We start from the raw sequence: 24,379 nt of genomic DNA, 5'->3' as shown, positions 1-24,379 counted from the left end.
ACCCAAACAAGCACAAATTTTCTGTCCTCAACTAGCAAATCAAAAATCTGGCCTCAGCTAAGAAATTAAAATCTGGCATCAGCTAATAAAGAACTAGTAATCTGGCCTCAGCTACTTATTGACGGAAAAATAAAGAAAGAAATCACCGGAGGTTTGGAGTAGGCAGTGGATGACAGTGAAGAGAGCAGGGGTGGGCATTGGAGTGAAGGAAGGCGTCGCGCGTGCGCCGCACGCGCTTGGGCAGGCGCCTTGGGGTCGCTCGCCGCTGGGTCTCCCGCGCCTGGGCTTGACTGCGCGGAGACGAAAAGCACACTGCTGCGCCCCTGGTTGAGCGCGCGCCTGGGCTGCTGGTCGCTGGTGCTCTGGCCGCCTGCTGCGTGCGGCGGGCTTGAAGATTGCGCGCAACGGGTGGAGCTGCGCGCTCGGTCTGCTGTGCTCCACAAGCTGGGCTGCTGGAGAGCTGGAGTTGAGCTTGGGCGCAGAGGAGGGAGAGGACGTGCGAGAGTTGGTGGCGGAGCTTGCACGCGAAATGGCGTGGAGCGCAGGCGGCGGACCTAAGGCGAGATGCTGCGGCTGACAGCAGGAAAAAATAGGAGAAAAAGAAAGAAAAGGAAGAAGAAAGAAGGAGAAAAAAAGACAGAAAGAAAGAAAGAGTAGGGCTGCGGGTCCTTTGAAATTTTTTTTTTTTTGAACTCAAGGAACCCCTGGCTTAGGCGTGGGCACGCCTAACTCAATTTCCTGCCACAAAACCAACAAATCACTAAATGCAACTAACACTTAACAAAAACTCCAAAAACATAAGAAAACTAAAATAAAGGCCTTGGGTTGCCTCCCAAGCAGCGCCTTTCTTTAATGTCTTCGGCTAGACATTGTCCTGTTTATTCATGGAGGATAAAATCGTGTAGCTCGCTTCAGTGCTTCATCTTCTATGTAATCCTGATAGCCCTCGTAAATGAAGTAATTCTTGACCACCCGAGCTACGGTCTTCCATGGATTAGTAGATGGCGCCAAACAAACAAGTGATGATCTTAAATCTTCACCCACTCCTCCATCACGAGCACTTATTGGTTCGAAATATTTTGCCATCATGACTCTTAACTTATTCCTGGCATGAAATTCAAAATCGTCTGGTATAATAAAATCAATCTCACTAACAGGAATTAAAGAATGAGAGTCAGGAAAATATTGATCAAGGAGTGGAGGAGATGTCACCGCATTTGGAGATTGTTCACTGGATTCATTCACTTGAACCATTTGATGTTGGGGTCTTAATTCTTGCTCTTCATCTTTCTTTTCAACTGCATCTTTAGATTCTTCTTCTTGAGACTCTTGCAGTACCATGTCATTTGTCAGAATAATTGCACTCTCATCTTCCTCATGGTCGATAATAGCCGGTGAGGGCAATTCTTCATAAACTGGAGAAATCAATTTGCTCGTTTCAAATGCCCATTCACGCCTTGCTTCTTTCATCTCTTCACCCATCCTTTGTGTCTCCTGCTGAATTCGAGATACATTAGCAGCTAGTAATTCTATCATCTCTTCAAGAGACATACCTGACACGGATGATGGTTCTTGAGACTCATACTGCTGAAAATTCATTGGCTGCTGAAAATTCATTGGCCCTGTTGTATAATCATAACTGGAGTTATCCCACCATCCTATGATCATACCCGTTTGGACTTAGAGTTAGTACCATGATGAGGCCAGGGTCTGGAAAAAATCTCACATAATTCATTGAGTGGGGACAACTCAATTATCTGTAATTCGGCATATGGGAATTGCACTGATCCCTGGAAAAACCAAATTTTACACGTGTTGCCAGCAGCCATTCTTCATCTAAGAGAGTTTCTACTGGCCTCTATTATACTGCAAAACTTAGACAAAAAAAAACTAGTCTCACGCCTTCCCCGAGGAAACCAAAATCCAGCTCATCATCACCAAATATGAGTGTTAGAAGCCATAACTTATATATAAAAAAAAATAAGAGAAAAAATAAATAAAAAATAAATAAAAACAATATGAAACTAAAAACAGAAACACAATTAATCCTACCACCAGTCCCCGACAACGGCGCCAAAAATTGACAGGTGCCGAACCTGTGCAATAATAATAAATAAAACCTAACTACCACATAAAGCAGTCAATAATCAATTCGAGTACTGGAGCAGGGACTCTAGGTGTGCAATGGGTTACTTGATTCACCCTGTTCCCGAAGAGTTTGCTTAATCCGATATACTTGAATTAATTATTTAACTGAATTTACTAACTTAGTAGACAGTGGTAAGCAGGGTCGTCTCCTCAGGGACTGGCGAGAAATTTATTTCTTTTCAAGTCAAGATTAATAGGGGGTTTTGGGATTAAACGACAACTAAATAAATTAAATGCAGAAAATAATTAATTAAAAGAAATAACTAAGAGAAACTTTAGCCAAGGGTATACTTCGAAAATGGTTCATGCAACTGATCATTGATTCAGAGGTAATTCCAACATTTACTAATAGATTGGTTCTAGTTGCCTCGCACGCGCTAAACAACCAACCCTTCCTTAATTTATCGATAGCTAAGGTACGACCGTTAACTATTTCCCTAACCCAAAAACAACCCTAGGTACGACCGTAGGATTTAATTTCTGGTTTGCATTAATAATTAGAAAGGCCCAATCCTAATTAACAAACACGCTACGAGGGTTTGTTTAAATTAGATCGTATGTTCCCCTGACATAAACCCAATTACGCCAGTTGCTACTGAGATAGGGATAACGAACAATTACGGATTCAATTACCTCTATTTAGCAAAATAGCCTATATGAATAATTAATTATTGCGCACTAATCAATCATACACAAGAGCTATAACAATTAAAAGCAGGAAACATATGAATACCAATAAATGGAGGAAACAATTAAAATAAATTCGATCTCACAGTAATTGTTGAACCAAGTCTTCAGTTGTCCCCTTGACTAGAATTGAGAGGTTAGTCCTCCATTAATGGAGAACAACCATGCAAAAGAACTAAGAAAAGAAAAACTAAAACTATGCTAAAAGCCTAAACTAAAACTTGTTTCTGCAGAGAGAGAGAGAGCCAGCGAAGGGATTGTATTTATAGAGTCCTCGTGCGGCTGTCTCCAAAAGAGACCCAGTAGTCTTCCTGCTTTTGTGGGCCAGCACGTTTAGTCAAAGAAGGAACCCAATCAATTTAAATCCCAATTGAAGTCTTGCTGCCAAATGACTCTTCACGTGCAAATTGGCTAAGTCAGCATTGTTCCAGAATTGTCACCCGCGAAGGAATCTCCAAATATTTGGAAGTTTGCACGTGGCCAACAATCCCGCAAATCCGGCTTTGGACATCATACTTAGGCGTGCCCACGTCTAACTGACAGGAAAGCTTCAAAAGTTAATTTTCCAGCTCCTTTTGCCCCTAAATGCTGCAATTCGCATAGAACACAAAATCATAGTAAAATCCACCGATTAGTGCAGTATTTAGTCCAAATAAATAGGAAAAGCACGTGAGAAGACCGAATAAATTGCACTCTATCAGCTACCGAATGGTTGTGGTACAAATGCTTGTCCTCTCCATTCGCCTGAGTCTCTCCAGCCCGTACCAATTTCAAATGATTTTTCCAGCGAGTCATCCAAACAGTTTTTCATATAATCATCATCAACTGCTGTGTTGTGCGAATTCTTTTTGTATGGGCATGTTCGTTGGTTGTGGCCTGCCTGCAATATTCAACCCATATATCACATGTCAAATCATTTGTGACTGCAAGTAATCACGTTAACCGAGCACAGTGCTAACATTACACCACTTCAACTTTCTTGCATTGCCAATAACTTTGTATACTTTGTATGCACTTTTAATTATGTGTTTATTTATTACTGTTGTTAATAAGAACGAAAAATACCCACTTCTTCATTATTACCTTCGCTGTCCACTTCATGTATTTTATCAATTAACTACTGTATAACTACGTATGCAATTCCGATAGTACCTGCAATGACCACACTTTCTTTTCTTCTTTGCTTCTGCATGCTTGTGATCACCTTTACACCGGGACACCCTAGGATCTAACAGCCCGAATGTTCTTCTACTTCTATCGTTCCTCACTCTTGAATCCATTGCAAATCCATCTCCCCCATATCCCCTATCAATCCACTTCTCCTTTAGGTCCACAGAATGCTTGTCAAACATCTGTTGCAGGTCATTAAACGCATCATCCATGTAGGAGGCATAGTAACACATAGTATTACAGCTGGACTTTAAAGTGCCATATCTGGCCATTTGTGTCAGCTGTTCGTCTGCAACAAATTCTTTCATTCCATTATTACTACAGTGAACTCCCTTTGTCCACCGCTTCGAAATGCATGCTTCTGGGATCCTGTTCATTCCTTCTACCACCATCACGCGAAACATGTGAGCACAAGGAATCCCCTTTGACTCGAATTTCATGCAAGAGCAGATTAGCTTCTCCATTGACCTATCATAATCCACCCTCCAACTTATTTCGTGTCCACCATATTTCGAGTAATAATATGTACGATTCCCTCCATCCTCGCTCCAGCCCTCAGAAATTAGAAGTCCTTGCCTGTTCAAATGCTTCCTCACCATGAAGAACACATTCCTTGTAAACACCTCCGCTGCGCTCCCCTCTAATTCGGGCAGGATTGTGGTTAAGACTGGTTTTGTGTTTTCGCTTGTGTGAACTGCTTTGCTCTCGGTATGTCGAAGCCATGCTATTGCCAAATCAAAACTTCTAACGAATTCATATAGTCGCATTTTTTCATTCAAGTACTCGTTCAAAAAAGCATTCATTTTCTCACACCTTTGAGTACTTCTCATACCTGCAAAAAAATGACCGCGTAAATAGGCCTCTGCCCATAACCTTCTCCTACGGTACAATTTCTTCACCCACTCATTCTCTACCACCCCACATTCATTAACCAACCTAGCCCACCGATCCTCAAACTCAAGAGTGCTACACTTTCTCGCCATCAGGTTATAGAACCTGTTATTAAACTCCTCGCAGCGAATATTACTCCGTGCATTTCTATGCAAGTGCCACGAACATAGCCTGTGACAAGCATCCGGGAGAAGATTCTTTATAGCTCTTCTCATTGCACTGTCCCCATCTGTCATCACTGCTACTGGCTTTCTACCTTTCATAGCCTCTACAAATGTACTTAGCACCCATTCATATGTTTCAATCCTCTCATCTGATAGCAGTGCACAGCCAAAAACAGTACTGTTCAAATGGTTGTTTACCCCTGCAAGTACAACTAGTGGCTTGCGGTATTTATTTGTTTTGTATGTTGTATCAAACACCAATACATCTCCAAATACACTGAAGTCCGCACGAGATTTAGAATCTGCCCAAAACAACATTGCCAATCTTCCTTCGTTATCTACATGATATTTATAAAAGAACATGTCATCGGCATCCTTCTTCGCTGCCAAGAACCCAAGTGCCCCTTCTGCATCGCCATTAAAAATATCTTTTCTACGTTCCTCGTCCATTCGGTTATACAAATCCTTAATGCAAAATCCCACGTTACTATACCCTCCGGCTTTGATAACAAAATGTTTCATTATCTGGCATATTCTGGCCCCAACCAACTTTAGACTTTTTGCCTGCGCATATTCTGCATCGCTCACTTTTCTATGCGACCTAATGTGTTGCACACTTGCCTCTGATGCCAGCGGGTGATTGTGCTCCATAATGAAACGTGTCACCACATACTTTACCGATTCTATGTCATATTTCACGCGAAAGCAAGCCCCACACCCGGTTCTTGTGATTGGTTTTGCTTCTCTTTTCCGGTCTTCATAATTAAACCACTTTTCATTCCTGTAACCTTCACAGCAACATACCCATTTTCTAAATCTTGAAATGCCATCTGCATCTCGTTTGGCATTACTTTTACGAATCCCAAATCCGCTTAGTTTCGCATACAAATTATAGAATTCCCCAGCTTCTTCTTCCGTGTCAAATGTTAATTTCATTACGTCATCCACGCCTATTGCGCCCACCAATTCATCTGCCTCCTCATCTTCGTGTCCTCCTATTGAACCACCGCTTTCTTCAATGAATGTGTCTCGGTCACACTCAGGTTCTTGGTTAAGGTCAAATGACCTTAACCTGCCGCAAACATCCAACGCCATTTGATTAATTCTCTGTTTCCTGCACCATGTCATGAGTTGAGTTTTAAGCGCCCCATCCTGCCCCATAGTTACAACCCCTGTGTGGTTGTTCAATGTTTTTTCTAACCATGGTCGCTTAACATTTTCTTTTCAGCCTCCCCATATGCTTTCGTTTGTAACATAAATACTGCTCGTCTACTAATGGAACAAAACATATATACACGATCATTTCAGTTAACAAACCATACTTTACCTCACAACTTTCACAAAATGCACCCGATAAACATTACTCTCACATTCATATACACAGTTTTTATAAGTGTGGCTGATGCAATTATATCAACCTTTAGCATAAAATACCACTATCGACATGCATTTTCATTAACACCCACAAACTCAACCTCTACTGTGTGTTTCTTTAATTCTTTTCACATAAGCATTCGCAATGCAGTATGGGGGCCATTATCCATGTCCACACGGCCATCCAAATCACTCTGTTTTAAGACTTTAGTCCTGTTACAACGTCTTCTTCACGTCTTCACTCATTTCTGCTTAATTTCCTTTACACAATTTAATACAAATTAGAGGACCAACATTTCTTACGTACGTACACAAAGCTCGGTGCACAAACAAACTACGATAATATCCCGGTTTCGTTTCATCTTTGTTCGAAGACGCAGGGTCTTACACCCCGTATTTCGTATTCCTTATTCCTCTATCATTGCCTCTTACAAGAACTGTAGAAATCACCCTACTAGACGTACTTTACTCGTTATTCTAATCCATTTTTCAAAGTTGTGGACAAAAGTACTCACCTTTGATTTCTCTGCTTCTGTTCCACGCCGCTGCAGTCTGTCACCACAGCTTCGGAAGGGCCTTCCTCAGATGTATCTACCGTCACCGCCTGCGCCTGAATTTACGCCAGTAGACACCACCTCTTTACCAAATTTTTGCCTACCATTCCGACCTCGCCACCTGTCTTCAAACACACGCATCACCGCGGGCCCCAACATGGCTCTGTGTTTAGTACCTAATATGCTTCCTCTTCGGTGGCCCCACCATGGCTTTGTTTAGTACCGCTTACGCTTCGTCTTCGGTGTTTTATACAACAGAACCGACACCGGCGTGTTAATTTTTATGCTTTCCGATAAATTATTTTTTTTTCAAGGAAATTGGGTTCTCCTAACTGTCTGATGGACGAAAGCCGTAAAGAGCTGGTCGTTTATAAGACAACCGTTTTAACTACATTTTATCCCATAACCCAACATTTGTATTTAAGGCACGTTGGGTACTCTGTCATTGTAATGGTTGAAAGGCACAAACAGCTGGTCTTTTACTCACCAACGGGTTTAATTACATTTTATCCGATAAATCAGTCTGTCTTTATGGCACCTTGGGTATTATGTTGTTGTAATGAAAAAAAGCCAAGGGGAGATGAAACTTTTGAACTGAGACACACGTTTGAATATAATAATGGTCCTCACAATGGATTTAATCTTTAGTTGTAGTCCAGGAAAGCCGTAAAGAGTTGGCTCTTTATTCAAAAATGCATTTAAATATGATATTGTGCAATCGCTAACATTTGTATTCAACGAAAATGGGTTATTCCGTTGTTATTATGGACGAAAGAGTTGAAAATTGGGGTTGTTTTAATAAAGTTACGGGTTTATTTTTACTCCTTAGCCCATTATATTTATGTTAATTCCGTTTCACCCCAATGCATTTCCAGCTTGTGCAGTACGCTACATTTCCAATGTCCAAACCGCGGTTATAGGTTATCACTTCCTTTTCTGGAATTATTCCCTTTCGGGTTCGTACTTGTCAGGTTGCAACGTGGAGGCTTCTTTGCCATATTATCTGCTTTCCACACGTATCTTCCAACTTTGTGAATGCACTACAGGAATTACCTAATCTTTAGAATTAGAATTGGATTCATGACTTACATATTGGATTCTTTGGTACACTCTCTCGAGGTGTGTCTCCCCTATCACAATCTACTTCCATTTGCCAACTCATAACCCTCCTATAAAGCATACACATTCTCTGCACTTTGTCCCAAACACAGTGAGAGAAATCATCTTTGAAAAACAAATGGTCTATAGATTCATCATGCTCACCACAAAGAACAAAAAGAGGGGAAACATTCTGTATACGGCTATATGCCAACTAACCAATCTGTCCTTGGTCAACAGTTTTCCTTGAATAGCCAGCCAAAAAATAAAAGCAAATTTAGGAGTATATCCCTCTGCCCCATACTAGCTTGTACCGTCTCACTTTGATACCAAAAGCAAATATCTTCTCCATTGTAGATTTGACAGTGAAGTCACCAGTAGAAGATGCTAACCAATTGGCATGATCCTCTTTATGCAAGTGTTGTAACATAGAGAAAGGGATAGCATTTTGAACTCCTGCACCTGTAGGCTAAAGCTTCTTCCTTGAGGCCATTTCCAATTATCAGTCCTGATAAGCTTTGCAACCTTACATTTAGTAGTCAACCCCAAGCAATTAAGAAAAGAAATAGGATATTTCTTGTGAAGAGGTCCAAAGGGTTGCCAAGAATCATGCTAGAAATCCCTTCACCAATAGATAGTTCAATGAAAGGTTGGGCAAGCTGTCGAAGTTGCAACACCTTTCTCCGTACCTAAGAACAAATAAGGCCAATATTCACTTTCCAGAAGTTATACTTTGTTAACATGATGGTATGAATCCAAAACACCCACAACGAGTCTTTTTCCTTGCAAATATTCCATATCAATTTCAGGATCAAGCAAATATTCCAATAAGCAGTGTGTCTTATGCACAAACCCCCTTCCTTCTTTGGGCGACAAATATCAGGCCACTTTACTTTGGCTAGATGGTGATTCTTCAAATTTCTAGGCCAAAGAAACGATGCCTTCATGCTATCAATTTTTTTGATAACTGCATTAGGGAGGATAAAAGAACTGAACCAGTAAAAATATCATTAATATTTTTTAGCAAGGAAGATGTGGAATTTTAAGAAGCAGGGAGGGGCAGGGGTTTATCAATTAACTTTTAAATAAATTAAATTAATATACAGGTGTTTAAGTTATTCAATAAAATTGACAATGTAAAAGAACATTAAAAGAAGCACATTAAAACTTCATTGTTGGGTTCTTAACACTATAATAAGAATAAAAGATTAAAAAAGAAAATAAATTTTTGCAAAAGTTCCCTAAACATAGTGTTGTTTATTCATTTAAACTTGTTTACCAAAAAGGGTTCTTTTTCTGAAAATTTTGTTTTGGTTATTCTTATTCTGAAATTTTTATCTACTAGATTGTAATTATGATGTAAGTAAATTTAATTGGCTCCTTCATATTTTGATTTATTTAGGGACTTTGATACATATTTGGTTTGTTTAATTAAATTCGCATTTTGACTTCATTTTAAAATCTCAACTATAACTGTTTGAATTCTGAGGAACCACTTTCATCCAAACTCCAAACAATAGGTAGAAAAGGTGCGAAGTTAGACCATCGGCAATTTGATTTTGATTGCTAGACACTATTAAATTTCCAATGGCATCCTACTTTCACTCAAAATCAAAAAAAATTTGTGGTTAAATTTATTTTGGTCAAAATACTAGGGAACAATCTGACACACAACCCAAATGTTGTGGAGCAAAATTATATTTTTCCCTTTATACACTATTCACCATAGTATTATCTTTGATGGAGAACACTCCATGAGTCTGGAAGTACAATTAGCCATCGAAAAGATCAAATGCAAAATTTAGGTGCCGATTTCAAATAATACTGACAGTCAAAAATTCGAAAAAAGTATTCCTAATCACCTTCCTTCCCTTCCCCTCTGCCCTTCTTCCCCATCCAAAAGAAAAACCCTCTCCACAAAGAAATTAAGAAAACAAAAAGGGTCATTTAGTTTCCTTCTTATGTGTTGATGTAGTGAAATCAATAGAAAGTCGTTTTAAAGTCCAATTGCTATATACTTGACCCTGGCTTTATCCATAATCCTTTACAGCATTAGGGCCAAGTCCTGAATACGAAAATATGGTCTAGGTGTAAAGAAAATTAAGATGAGAACATATATAGCACTACCATTGAGATGTATTAGGTTACAATGATTCATCCGCATGGAAGGTATGTAGAGGCATCAATGTGATTTTTATTTGTATTGATCTCTTAAATCTGATGTATCTATTGATTTCATATTTATATATTTCTATATCATATCTATTTGATATATTTCTACTATTAATGCAGATTTATTAAATGAAATGATCTTTTCTATATATAAAAAAAGATGTCCTTGGAATTCTTCCTTTGAAGTATTATGTGGTTTACACTAAACCCATAAAGCTCCCAAAATTATCTAATAAAGAGATAAATAGAGATGATTGTGCTCTGCAACATTACAGGCTCTTTAATTTGTTTTCCGTAAACAAATTTAATCCTTTTATTTAAATAATGGTTCAATTTTGCCCCTTATGATTTACACAATAGTAATCCAGTCACGATTTTTACTTATCCAAGGACAGTCAAGCCAGAAAATTACAGAATTGCTGTTACCCCATTTTTACTATTTTTTTTATCATGATTTGTTGAGCCAAAATATGTATGCATAGTGAAGACATTGATCTTGAATTCATTGTGTAAAATCCACGTTTTCTTTGGCTCATTAATTAAGTGATAAATTTTTTACGGATAAAAATTAAAAAACATATATATATATATTTGTAGAGTAGGTTAAAGGGTAAATTGGGGAGGTTAAGGAAGACATAAGTTAGGGTAACTTAAAGTTCTCAACACACATAACCACCAAATAGTGGGTGGTTTAGAACACTGATCAAAACAACAAAGAGAAAATAACATCGTTCCTACTTTTCATTTGTCTACCTCTTCTTAGAGCAAGAATCAACTAGGAGTAGAGGAGAAGAAGAAGAAGACATCATCGTCGAACAAGCAAGCAATTAAACGTCTAGACCTATAAGTCCTAAATGCACATTAAAACTTTTCTCTTAAGTCTTATTAATTCCATAAACTATTTTAGAGATTTTATGTATATGCATATTACGATATATTTATGCCTGCATGAAAATTTTAAGAAGATTCGTGTTCGGATTATTGAAAATAGTGTGTTAAATTTTAGTTATGAATGGAATAGAGTCTACCCCAAATTTGTTGGAAAGTTGAAAAAAGGGCTGTTGTTGTGCAACGTTGTTGAAGTTTCGACGTAACAGAAAAAAAAGGAGGAGCAAAGCTCACCAACAAGTGCTGGCGACATTAACCAAATGGAAGGGTTGCCCGAAAGCAAAGGGAAAAATAAAGAATAGTCAAGAAGTGTAGCAGTGCTAAAGCTTGACTAAAAAGCTTCGGCAACACCAGGAAAAGACAAACAAGAAAGGGCAGGCAAAGAGCCGGCCGAAAAGAAAAAAAACAGGGAAAGAGCAGCGGCTGGTCACCGCGGCTGTTGTTGTGCCACTGCCAAGTTGTAGGTAAATTGGAGTTAGAGTTTTAGGCAAAAAAAAATTTTGTTAAAAAAAATGAGAAAGAAGATGACCTGCTAATTAATGGATTATTGAATTGGGTTGGCCTTGTGGGTCAGATTTGGAAGCAACAAATTTGGATCAGGATGTAGTTAGGTATGCCTGAACTTGTTAATTGGAATTTGAGCTAAGGGTAAAGGAGTATTAGGCTAGGATAGGAAGAAATACAGAAATGCTTGGACCTAAGGAGTATTTAGTTACACTATTTAGTATTTTCTAAATTTAGACTAATTTAATGTTACCTTGTATTTTTGAGCGGGATTTGAGGATACGGTGGATGTCATGTGACTGGCACGTGCGGGCTAGGGGCGTGACATCTTTAGTGGTATCAGAACCTAGGTTATGAATAACACCATGAGATAGAACATGTAAAGCAAATGATCAGTAGCAACTAAAAGATTACGATTGAAAAGATCTGTGTACCTTGGAGAGGAGGAAATCATTACTAATAGTGTTCTTTTTGGCATTGTAGGAGATGATCGAGCCAATACACAAGAAGCATCAGGATTGCGACTACCCAGTTCATGTGACGAGATGTGGTGTGACTCGTTTTAGGAAGAGGCTGAGGTTCTATAGGGACGTGTATCTCGGGGAATTAAAGCGAGCCACGCACAGAGTTAGGAAGGTTCATGCATTGGCTGATCGAGTAGCTGACCAAACGCACCAGATCTCTATGTTAATAATGTTGAGGGAATATATGAGGCAGAGTAAGAAAGGCTGGCATGAGGAGACCCTCTGTCTAAAGGAGGAGGTCAATAAGTTGAAAGTAGAAAAGGAGGTGCAGAAGGAACTAGCCGATATGTTCCATGAGGGATTTGAAGATGTGACTTTCTTAGTCCAGGATCGAGATGCGGAGTACCATACTTTAGTGGTGAAATATAAAGAGAGGAGGCAACACGTGATGAGTTGGATAGATGATCACCTACCATTCACGCCCCAAATGCCTGAGTGGAACCACTCGTGGCTTGATAATGACGCTGAACTAGACAATGATCCGGAGGAGGATCTTGAGGAAGAACTTCTAGAGGACATGCCCATAGATAATCATCCAGTGAAAAACAGAGTTGAGGACCAAGACGGCACTGAAGATGATGTAGGAGATGGAGCAGTTGAGGATGCAAACCCCCCCAGTGAATGAGTAGTAGAGTTGGTGTAAAAAAGATTTTTTTTGTTATTGTTATTGAGTATTATTCCAAAAACATTCGTATGTAGGTTTTGGTGATTGTTCACATTGATTAGTTCCTCTATCCAATCATAGGACATAATTAGGTTTATTGAACACTAGATTTGTTAAGAATTTCTAGAATGGGTTAGGAAGTTAATTTTTGATGTGTAAGAAGTCGATTGTTCTTTCCATCTTGAGTCGGTGAATAAAATCTCTTTACTTTAAATTTTGTCTTATGGAGTAGTGTGTATAAAACATGCAAGTAGATAACCTTAGTTGTGTCATATTAAAAAAATATATACATATATAAATAGTAATAAATAAGAGTAAAATATTCACTTTAGTGTGAAACTTATCTGCTTGATTTAGGAAATGGCACCAAACATTATGCACAGAGGAAATCAAAATGGTAGTCCTCATGGTGAGAACGACCATAGTAATCGTAATCAAGAACCACATCAAGAAAAAAACAACCATAACATGAGTAACTAAGGGGTTGGACCAAGTGGACATTAACCCTACATGATATTACCCGTAGAATTAGTGACTAAACTAAATAGGGTAGCATAGGCTTTACAAACCCAGACATAGTTAGCACAGATTTAGCCGGTCCAATCCCAAAATCAAGGATAGGGGGGAACTCAATCCTATAGTGAGAAAATGAAAAGGATCCATGTTCCTACTTTTGATGGGACTCCTGACCTGAATTTGGCAGAAATGTGGTTAGATGAGATGATTAATAATTTTGCACTTTTGCAAGTGCCAGAGGAGATGAAACACCAAATCATTAGACCTTTTTTGGTAGGAGAGGCCAACAAGTGGTAGGCAACTCTGGACCCTACTATCGCCCTACCAGTAAATTGGACGAAATTTAGAGAGGAGTCTCTGAAGTATTTTTTTCCACTTGCTGTGAGTATGCAGAAAATAGATTAGTTTGAAAATTCAAAACAAACACCGCAAATGTCTGTAGTGCAATATTCGAATAAATTTACAGCATTAGAAGGTTTATCCCATCGACAATGGTGAATATGGAGTTGAAAAAGTATAAGTTCATATGGGGGTTGTCAAGTAAAATTCAGATTAGCGTGAATACCTCTTACACACCTATATTTAACGATGTGTTGGATGCCAACATTAAAGTTGAGACGGACTGCTTAAGGTTAGATAAGGATGTTAGGAATAAAAAGCCTAGATTAGAGAATGAACTTACAGAGTCGAGAACACTAAAGTTTGGCAGGCGGTTCCGCTTAGTGAAGAAAAGTCGTGGGCCACCTCCGAGGATAAGTGGAAGAAACACCTTCCGTATATGCAAAACTTGCAGAAAGATGCTTCAGAGAGAATGACGACTTAAGACAACTTTTTTCACGTGTAAGACTTGTGGAAAGATGTATCGGAGGGAGTGTCGACTTAGAACAAGAGCTTGTTTTGAGTGTGGGCAACAGGAGCATAGAGTTATGAATTGTCCAAATAAAAAGGTAGAAGGAGATAAGAGGAGCAACTCAACTGATAAGAAGCCAAAGGTTAATGCGAGGATGCATGCCATGACTAACGTTAAGGCGAAAGCATCCAGCGACGTAGTCACAGTTACCCTTCTAATCAATTCTGTGCCTGCATATGTGCTATTTGATTGTGAGGCTAGTCACTTTTTTGTTGTTAAGAAATTTGTAAAATACTTGTGCATGTGTTCCTAAATAGATGGACCACCCCTACCGAGTGGTTGCTCCAGAAAATAGAATATTGGTATCCCATACTAAGTATCCAAACTGTAGTGTGGAATTAGAAGATAGGAAATTAGAAATGAATCTAGTGTAGATAAACATGAGTGATTTTGACGTCATTCTAGGAATGAATTAGCTAACTAGACATTTTGCACAGATTGATTATAGGAGAAAGAGAGTGTTATTCATGAAACCATACGTGAAGGAGTGATAGGTTGAATTTTTGTCATTAATTTTAGAATTATTTTCCTCTTTTACTTTACCAAATATTGTTTTAATTTATGGATTCTACTTATATTTGGTTAATGGTGCTAATTGTAGGAAAATAACTAAAACATGATTAAAAGGGGTATTTTCCAGCTAATTTGGTGGTGGTACGTTCAGGACCTACATTCAAGTCTAGAAGACTCGGGAATTTATTGCACACCAAAATTTTCCAGTTCGAGTCAAATATGGGCATCTTTGGAGGAAGATTTTGAAGAATTTAATTTTCATTATTAGTCTTATTATTGGATTAAGAAACTTGGAATATTATCTTTAATAGTTTTCTTATCTATTTTGGAGAATATATCTTTTTATTAGTAGTTGAGATTAAGTTGGAAACAAGAAGAATAAGGGAAGCGGAATTCCCGTTAGATTAAGACTTCATAGGGTAGAAACAATAAAAAAAGAATCGTGACTCTTTCGCTAGAGGGTGGTAGGATTGCTGCTTAGCCTCTCTATTCAGTGGCGGAGCCAGAAAAAATTTTCAATGGGAGCAAAAGCAACTCCAAAATTTTTTACCTATTCTTTTTTCAATTTTTTAAAGAAAAAAAATATTCACCAACAAATACAAATGATGCATATTTTTCATGAAAAACATCAAAAGACAAACTCAAAATTATTAATTTAATAATAATTTTATTTCAAAAGCAAATTAAACCATTTACAATTGCTCATGACGAGTTTTCATATTTTGATAACGGTTTACAACCTTTTCATTTTGAACTTCACGAAATATATTTTTCTCAGTATAAGTAACTAAACAAGTATACATCCAAGTGTCTTCCATTCTATTTTGTAACTGATTCTTCACTATATTCATCATTGAAAAAATCCTTTCTACGGTAGTTGTAGCAACAGGTAAAATCGAAGACAACTTTAAAAGCATATAAACCAATAAATACACAAAACTCCAGGGGCACACTTAAAATTACATCAAATTTTTATAGGTATTATAGAAATTTAAGAGGGGCAATGGGGGCTTATAAACCAATAGATACACAAAACTCCTGGGGGCACAGTTGAAATTATATCAAATTTTTATTGGCATCATAGAAATTTAAGGGCCCCCAGTGTAAATCCGCCACTGTCTCTATTCGTCTTTCCTTGAGTTTTCGTTATTCCATTGTTAAACGTTCATTCAAGTTTTGTCAATGAAATTGCTTGGATTATTCTTAATGGAAAGTAGTTTATTTCTGTTTTCTAGTCGAAGGTCAACTTGAAGGCGCAGTTTCAAACATCTGTGTGATCGAATTATTTTTATTTATTTCTTTTATTCATTGGTATTCATACGTTTTCTGATTTAACTTCTTATGATTGTTTTATTATTTGAATGTCAAGGACCCGATGTTCGAATTAGCCTAATAATCTACTGCCAGATTAATTGATTGAATCTGTAATTGTTTAATCGATTAATACCAGTGGCGACTAGCATGATTGGTCCCATGTTAGGGAAACGTATGATCTAATTTAAATAAACTCTCGTAGCGTGTTTGTTAGTTAGGGTTGGATTTTTCTAATTCTTAATGCAATCGAGGAATTAAATCCTACGGTCCTACCTAGAGTTATTTCTTAATTAGGGAAATAGTTGACGGTCGTACCTTAAATAAAAAAAAAGTAAGGAAAAGTTGGTTGTTTATCACGTGTATAGCAACTATAACCAATCTATTAATGAATGATTCAATTATCTTTGCATCGATGATTAGTTGAATGAACCGTGTCTGAAATGTTGCACCTTTGGCTAGAGTCGTATCTATTATTGATTAATTCTTGTTTATTTTCTTGAATTTCTTTTATTTAGTTAATTAGTTATTTTTGTATTTTTATAAAAATCCCCCATATTTTGAATTCTAGAAAAAATGAATTATTCCCAGTACCTATGGATTCGACCCTACTCACCACTATATACAAAATTCATATTTTTATTCAGTAGGTATTTATTATTGCACAGGCTCGACACCTGTCAAGGAGTACTCTTATCAAGAAAATACTGGTGTTAGAAAAATTCGTAAGTTACTACTATCTACTATGCAAACTTATGGGGTCATAAGAAAAGGATGTGAGACATATTTGGCTTATATGGTAGATACGGAAAATGAGAGAATGCCTTTAGAAAAGATTTCAGTGGTGAAGGACTTTCTTGACATATTTTCATATGACTTTCCTGGTCTACCTCAGGATAAAGAAATAGAATTTGAAATAAATATTGTTCCAAAAGTGACTCTTATATCTAAGGCCTCCTATAGAATGACACTTGCAGAATTAAAAGAATTCAAGGAACAATTATAGGAATTATTAGATAAGAAATTCATTAAATCTAGTGTTTCTCATTGGGGTGCACCAGTACTCTTTGTGAAAAAAAAATATGGTAGTTTGAGATTGTGTAACTATTATAGAGAATTGAATCGAATCACAATAAAGAACAAATACCCCCTTCCGATGATGGATGATCTTTTTGACCAGTTGAAGAGAGTTCAACTATTTTTTAAGATAGATTTGAGATCTAAATACCATCAATTGAAGATTAAAGTCGAAAATATCCAGAAAAGTGCATTTCATACGAGATACGGGCACTTTGAATTTTTATTAATGTCCTTCGGATTAACCAACGCTCCAGCAACCTTTATGCATTTGATGAACAGGGTATTCAAATCGCAACTAGACCATTTTGTTGTGGTATTTATTGATGACATTGCAGTATACTCCCCAAATAAAGAAACTCATGCTGCCCACCTTAGGAATGCTCTCCAGATATTAAGAAGGGAGAAATTGTATGCTAAGTTTAGTAAATGTGAATTTTGGTTGAAGAGTGTAGCACTCTTAGGACATGTGATATCAGCTCAAGGGGTGTCAGTTAATCTAAAGAAAGTGGAGACAATCATAGATTGGCCACGGCCCACTAATGTAATCGAAATAAGGAGTTTTTTAAAATTGACTCGTTATTATCAAAAATTTGTGAAAGGATTCTCTACCATTGCCATGCCTCTTACTAAATTGACTTAAAAGAAGGTAAAATTTGAATGGACAGATAAATGTGAGACAAGTTTTTAAAAATGAAAGCAGAAACTAGTGTCAGCCCTTATACTTACCCTACCCTCTGGAGTAGAAGGGTGTATGATCTATAGTGTTGTCTCTAAAAATGGTTTAGGATATGTCTTGATGCAAAATGGGAGAGTAATCGCTTATGTTTCTCGTAAATTAAAACCCTATGAGTAAAATTACTCAACACATGATTTGGAATTGGCAGCAGTAGTTTTTGCTTTGAAAATATGGAGGCATTACTTGTATGGGGTACAATGTGAATTTTTTACTAACCATAAAAGTCTCAAGTATCTATTTACTCAAAGGGAGTTGAATATGAGATAGAGAAGGTGGTTAGGATTGATTAAGAATTATGATTTGATAATCAATTACCACCCAGGTAAAGCAAATAAGGTAACAGAAGCCCTTAATAGAAAGTCAAGGGCATTAAGAGAACCCATGGTAGGGGAACAGATGGAAAATTTTGAATTGGAAATGGTGGACTCTATTGCCTAGATGCTAGCTGCCCTAGTGGTCACACCTACCTTAATAGATAAGATTAAAAAGCATAGCATTTGGATGCCAGGTTTGCGAAGATCAAGGAAAAGCTTAGAGTTGAACCCTTCAATAGGTTTGAATTGAAAGACAATGGGAGTTTGTGGAAAGAGAGTAGATTATATGTGTCAAGGGATGAAAGATTGAAACAAGAATTATTAAAGGAGGCACACAATTCAAAATTCTCAATTCACCCCAGTGGGACTAAAATGTGCTGAAACTTGAAGAGAAATTACTGGTGGAATAGAATGAAACGAGAAATAGTAGAATATGTGGCTAAGTGTTTGGTATGCCAACAAGTAAAGACTAAGTACCAAAGACCTGTTGGGTTATTACAACCCCTAGAAATTCCCCAATGGAAGTGGGAACACGTGACAATGAATTTTGTGTTAGGTTTGTCTCGAACAATTAGGAACAACGATGCCATCTGGTTTATAGTTGATTAGCTAATCAAGTCTGCCCATTTCTTACCAATATCGAATGAAGTAACAATGGAGAGGTTAATAGAGATGTATATGGAGGAAATTGTGTGTCTTCACGGTGTACCAATGATTATAGTGTCGGATCGGGAGCCTAGATTCACGTCTAGATTTTGGTTGACCTATCAAGAGGTTATAGGGACTGATCTGAGACTAAGTACCACCTTTCACCCCCAAACAGATGGGCAGTCAGAAAGGACCATACAGATACTGGAAGAGATGCTAAGAGCTTGTACTCTAGACTTCTCGGATAGTTGGAATATGTTAGTGAAACTAATGAAATTCTCGTATAGGTATGGCACCATTTGAGATGTTGTATAGACGAAAGTGTAGATCTCCCTTAAATTAGGATGAAGTAAGTAAGAAGCTGATCACTGGCCTCGATTTGGTGGAAAGAATCTTGGAGAACATTAAGGTTATTTGAGAAAGAATAAAGGTAGTTCAGGACCGAAACAAGAGTTGGGCGGATTTAAAAAGGAGACCTTTAGAATTTCAATCGGGAGAAAAGGCATATTTGAAGGTATCCTCTATCAAGGGAGTGATGAGGTATGGAAGAAGTGATAAGTTAAATCCAAGATATGTGGAATCTTATAAAATACTAGAGAGAGTTGGACGCCTAACATATCGACTGGCCCTTCCACCTGCTCTGTCCAGGATACATAATATTTTTCATGTCTCCAAACTAAGTATGTAGTGGATCCGAGCCATAATCAACCCATCAAGGTGAGGGAGAACTTGTCAGTGGAGGAAGTTACTTTGAGAATCGTAGATCAGAAGGATCAAGTTCTAAGGAGAATAACCATACCCTATGTGAAGGTGCGATAGACGAACCATACACCATAAGAGGCAATGTGGTAGTTAGAGGAAGATATGCAGATATTTATTTTGATCAAAGTACGTAAGTTTCGAGAACGAAACTTTTTATGAGGGAAGAATGTAAAACACACGTTTTCTTTGGCTTATTAATTAAGTGATAAAATTTCTACTAATAAAAATAAAAAAAAACATATATATATTTGTAGAGTAGGTAAAAGGGCAAATTGGGAAAGTTATGGAAGAGATGCGTTAGGGTAACTTAAAGTCCTCAACACACATAACCTCCAAATAGTGGGTGGTTAGTAGGATTATTAGGGTTTAGAACACTTTTCAAAACAACAAAGGGAAAATAACATCATTTCTACTTTTCGTTTGTCTGCTTCTCCTTAGAGTAAGAACCAATTACGAATAGAGGAGAAGAAGAAGACATCGCCGTCGAACAAGTAGGTAATTAAGCGTCTCGACCTGTAAGTCCTGAACGCATGTTAAAGTTTTTCCCTTAAGTCTTATTAATTCATGAACTATTTTAAAGATTTTATGTATATGCATATTACGATATATTTATCCCTGCATGAAAATTTTAGGAAGATTCATGTTATGATTTGTGAAAATAGTGTGTTAAATTTTGGTTATGGGATGGAATAGAGTCTATCCCAAATCTGTTGGAAAGTTGAAATGCTAAAGTTTGAAACTTCGGCAACGTTACATAAAAAAAAAGAGGAGCAAATGGAAAGAAACAAAAAAGAGAATAGTCAAGAAGTGCGGCATTACTAAACTTGACCAAAAAGCTTTAGCAACACCAGGAGGAGGCAAACAAGAATGGCTAGGCAAAGAGTCGGCTATAAAGAAAGAAAAAAAAAGGGAAGGAGCAGCAGCTGGTCGCCGCAGCTGTTGTTGTGCCAATGCGAAGTTGTAAGGAAAATTAGAGTTAAAGTTTAGGCAAAAAAAGATTCTGTTAAAAAAAATGAGGAAGAAGATGACCTGCAAATTAATGGGTTAATGAAGTGGGTCGGCCTTGTAGGTCAAATTTGGAAGGAGTAAATTTGGATCAGGATATAGTTAGGTATGTCTAAACTTGTTAATTGGAATTTGGGCCAAGGGTAAAGGAGGCTAGGACAGAAAGAAATAAGGAAATGCTTGGACCTGAGGAATTTGGACCATTATTATTCAAGTCCGGGAGAAAAAAAAAGGCAAGTATACTTGGGTCAAAATATAGTATAGGCTTAGTAAATGTTTAATAGATAAATTTTAGGTATAACTAGCTCATCTTTTATAGACTATCATGGGTATTAAATTTCAAAACCCAACCTAAAACTAATTTTTGGGTTTTAAAGATTTAGTCATTCAAGCTTATGCTTGATTAATTAAGTCTAAGATACTTAAATAGAAATCTAAAACATCTTAATCTAGCCTTATTAGATTAATTTACACAATGTAAGATAAGTCCTAGATTGTTAAATGAAATGCTTAAAATAATAGTAATAATAATAATAGTGATAATAATATAAATATGGATGAAACAAATTAAGGATATAAATGAAAATAAGATAAAAAATATAAATAAAAGTAGATTAAGTTAAGATAATATTTGTAATGATAAATAACTATACATATGTATATACATGAATAATAATAATACATACATAGGTGCACAAATAGAAATAGAACAAAAGATAATAATAGCTAATTAACCAATTTATATATATATGAATGAAAGTAAAATGAAATAGTATCAATAAGGACAATAATAATATTGAATAAAATAAAGAAATAATAATAATAAATATATATATATGTATAGTAAGATATAGTCAAGAGAATAAATATGATTTTGAATAATTATTTTTTTAAATTAGAAACCTTTACCAAAATGAGGAAACTTTCCAAAAATAAAAACTTTCCAAAAATAGAAACCTTCCAATTTAGGAAAACCCTGCTAGGGTTCATATAATGGTCTAGAGCTGAATTTTAAACTTGCTCAGAGTTTGTATATTTATATATCTATAAGGAATATCAACTAATTAGGAAATCGATACATTGGATAGGTATGATACAAGTTTAAAAGATCTAAGGTAGTTCCACTCGAGTAGTCAGATAAAGGTAAGTGATACTTACTCTTCTAAGATTTCAAATGTTCAAAGTAAAATTTTGATTGTTAATCATGTTTTGATGTGTTAACTTGATTAAATGATTTACTTAAGTATTTATGCAAGTTCTATTTTTGGTATACAAAGATCGACCATGTGTCTTATTTGAAGCATTTTAATATGTTATTATATGCCAAATGAGTCTTTTGTGAAATCAAAGAACTATGCATGTGACGTGTGAAATGAATTTATATGAAGTAAAACTCAAAACAGTCATGCAATAGATGGTAAGGGCTATAGTCCCGTCTAATGGTTATAGTACCCTAGTATAGAATTCGAACGATTGACAAACTCATGGTAGTTCGGTATAGAGTCTGGCCGATTAACCCATATATATAATGAGACCTATTGGTAGTCATGAAACCTATTGGTCACCTACCTAGAAGGAGTTAAATCTCTAAGTTGAGTATTCAGTAGCCAGTCATTGCATGTACTTGTTATGAATTAATATGAAATGACTTATGACTTTATGACTTTTATGTACAGTTATGAATAAGATGTTTCTCAATTGCTATGTCACTCATTATTACTGATTGTTTTATAAAGGGATAATTTCAGAAACCTCCCCTGAGGTTTTTGACAGTCTCACTCACCTCCTCTGAAATTTGTAAAATATCAGATACCTCCCCTAAAACTAAGTAGAGTGTATCAAATCTCACCCAATTCAAATGCACAAACAATTTGCCCTCAAGATTATCATTAGTGACTTAATTTTTGTTGAACAGTATAAACCATCTAACAACAATGAAATTTCAGGGGGTGTATCTGGAATTGATGGAAAAGGTAAGGTGGCTATTGCATTTTGGAAGGTAGAAGCCAATAGCTCTTTGTGCACGGCTAAACCAACGGTAAAGAGCAAATAGTAGCTAAGTTGGTTAATCATTCGCTATTAGTTTTGCATCCAAATTGTAGTTAAGTTGGTTAATCATTCGCGCCAATAGCTCTTTGTGCACAGCTAAACCAACGGTAAAGAGCAAATGGTAGTTAAGTTGGTTAATCATTTTCTATTAGTTTTGCATCCAAATTGTAGTTAAGTTGGTTAATCATTCGCATTACTCATTTAACTAATTCTGTCAAAAAACTAATTCTGTCAAAAATAGTTTCAAAATGTATCATAAGTTATGAGGGTATATCTGTCAATTCATCATCAATGGTATCACAAATAGGGCCCAATAACTTGATAGGGGAGGTATCTGATATTTTGCAAAGTTCATGGGAGGTGAGTAAGACCATCAGAAACCTCATTTTCAATAAATATGGATGTGAATGATGTGCAAATAATTTGATATATATATGTATATATATGTAAAGCTATGGTTGCATGGTCCAACAGAGGAGTAGATACTACCTATTGAGCGATTTGTCGCTCGACCCAATTTTTATTACTTTTACAGATTTTGAAGAGTATGAGTTGATTTATATAGAAGATCCTGAGTATGATTTTTATTAGCTCTAAGTGGATAAGAATTAGCAGTCTAGCTACTTTTAACTGTTAGTTTTATTTAATTTCTCTTCCTGTTGTTTCCATCAGAGAATAAATGTACAAACTTATGGGATTTTCATTGGTTACCTTTCATTTGAGAATTGTATCGCATTTTATTTAGTTATACTATTTAGTACTTTTTTAGTCTAGTTTAATGTTGTCTTGTATTCTTGAACGAGACTTGAGGATACAACGAATGTCACGTGACTGGCGTATACGGGCTAGGGGCGTGACACATTGGATCTATGGTCGCACCACGAATTAACTTTAAAAACATCAATAGTACAAAAAAAACATCAATTGTTTGTAAAATCAAAAGTTCTATTTACAGTAACAGGTATTCCATTGTCAACAGAACTACACAGCAACAAAACAACAGTAAACCACCAAACACTAACATAATCATGTCCACATGAAACTTCGAATGTAAACAACGACTTTATTTTTGTATGCTAAAAACACATAATTGTGCATCAACTTGTCACAACTCGCACTGCCTCGATATGAATTTATCACCCTTTACTATCCATGGGTCTTGTGGATGCTCCCTCTTTCTTGTCTGCTGATTCTTTGAACTTTTTAAGAATAGCTGAGAAATCTAGCATTTTAGCTTCTTCCAGTTTTCTTGGAACTCGTCTTTAGCATTTCGAAGGCCCGTATCACTTCCAACTTCGGTAACTATATAGCTACACATAACATATATATATCGATCAGTAATTAATAAGCAATATATATATAGATATATGCATGCGTACTAGATCTCTCAGGAGAGCTTGATTAAATTGAAGAATGATAAGAGAGAAAGGCTTACCAATAGCAAGGGCAAAGAGAAGCACGACAAAAACAGATTTGCTTGAAGTCTTCATCATTGGTTGTTTGTGCTTGTGCTTGGCTTGAGACAAACTAAGCTCTTGAATGTTTTCTTTCACACTTTAGCTTCTGAATATTACAGGGTTGAATCCATATATAGTGCATGACGTTCCATTAAACTAAAGGTGTATGGTAGGTGGCCAATTGCATACTGTTCTCGGATTGGAAATGGAATGCCAATGGTTGAAACCTTGTTTCCTGTA

The 24,379-nt window shown here is 36.7% G+C and overlaps 1 protein-coding gene across 1 annotated transcript; it reads right to left on the bottom strand.

The window, feature by feature from the left end:
* Positions 1-3,944: 3,944 nt before the first annotated feature.
* LOC113766671 (protein FAR1-RELATED SEQUENCE 5-like) lies at positions 3,945-6,221 on the bottom strand. The gene has a single exon (XM_027310835.1). It carries the CDS (start codon positions 6,219-6,221, stop codon positions 3,945-3,947), a length of 2,277 nt encoding a protein of 758 aa, XP_027166636.1.
* Between the last annotated feature and the right edge of the window lie 18,158 nt (positions 6,222-24,379).

This window comes from Coffea eugenioides, chromosome 3 (assembly GCF_003713205.1).
Source record: "Coffea eugenioides isolate CCC68of chromosome 3, Ceug_1.0, whole genome shotgun sequence".
NCBI classification, from domain to species: domain Eukaryota; kingdom Viridiplantae; phylum Streptophyta; class Magnoliopsida; order Gentianales; family Rubiaceae; genus Coffea; species Coffea eugenioides.
The sequence above is the reverse complement of the archived record's forward strand: the minus strand, read 5'-3'. Positions and strand labels throughout refer to the sequence as shown.

Bases quoted from the DNA above. Each gene is read 5' to 3' on its own strand.
- LOC113766671 (XM_027310835.1), bottom strand. From the start codon at position 6,221: ATGGGGCAGGATGGGGCGCTTAAAACTCAACTCATGACATGGTGCAGG.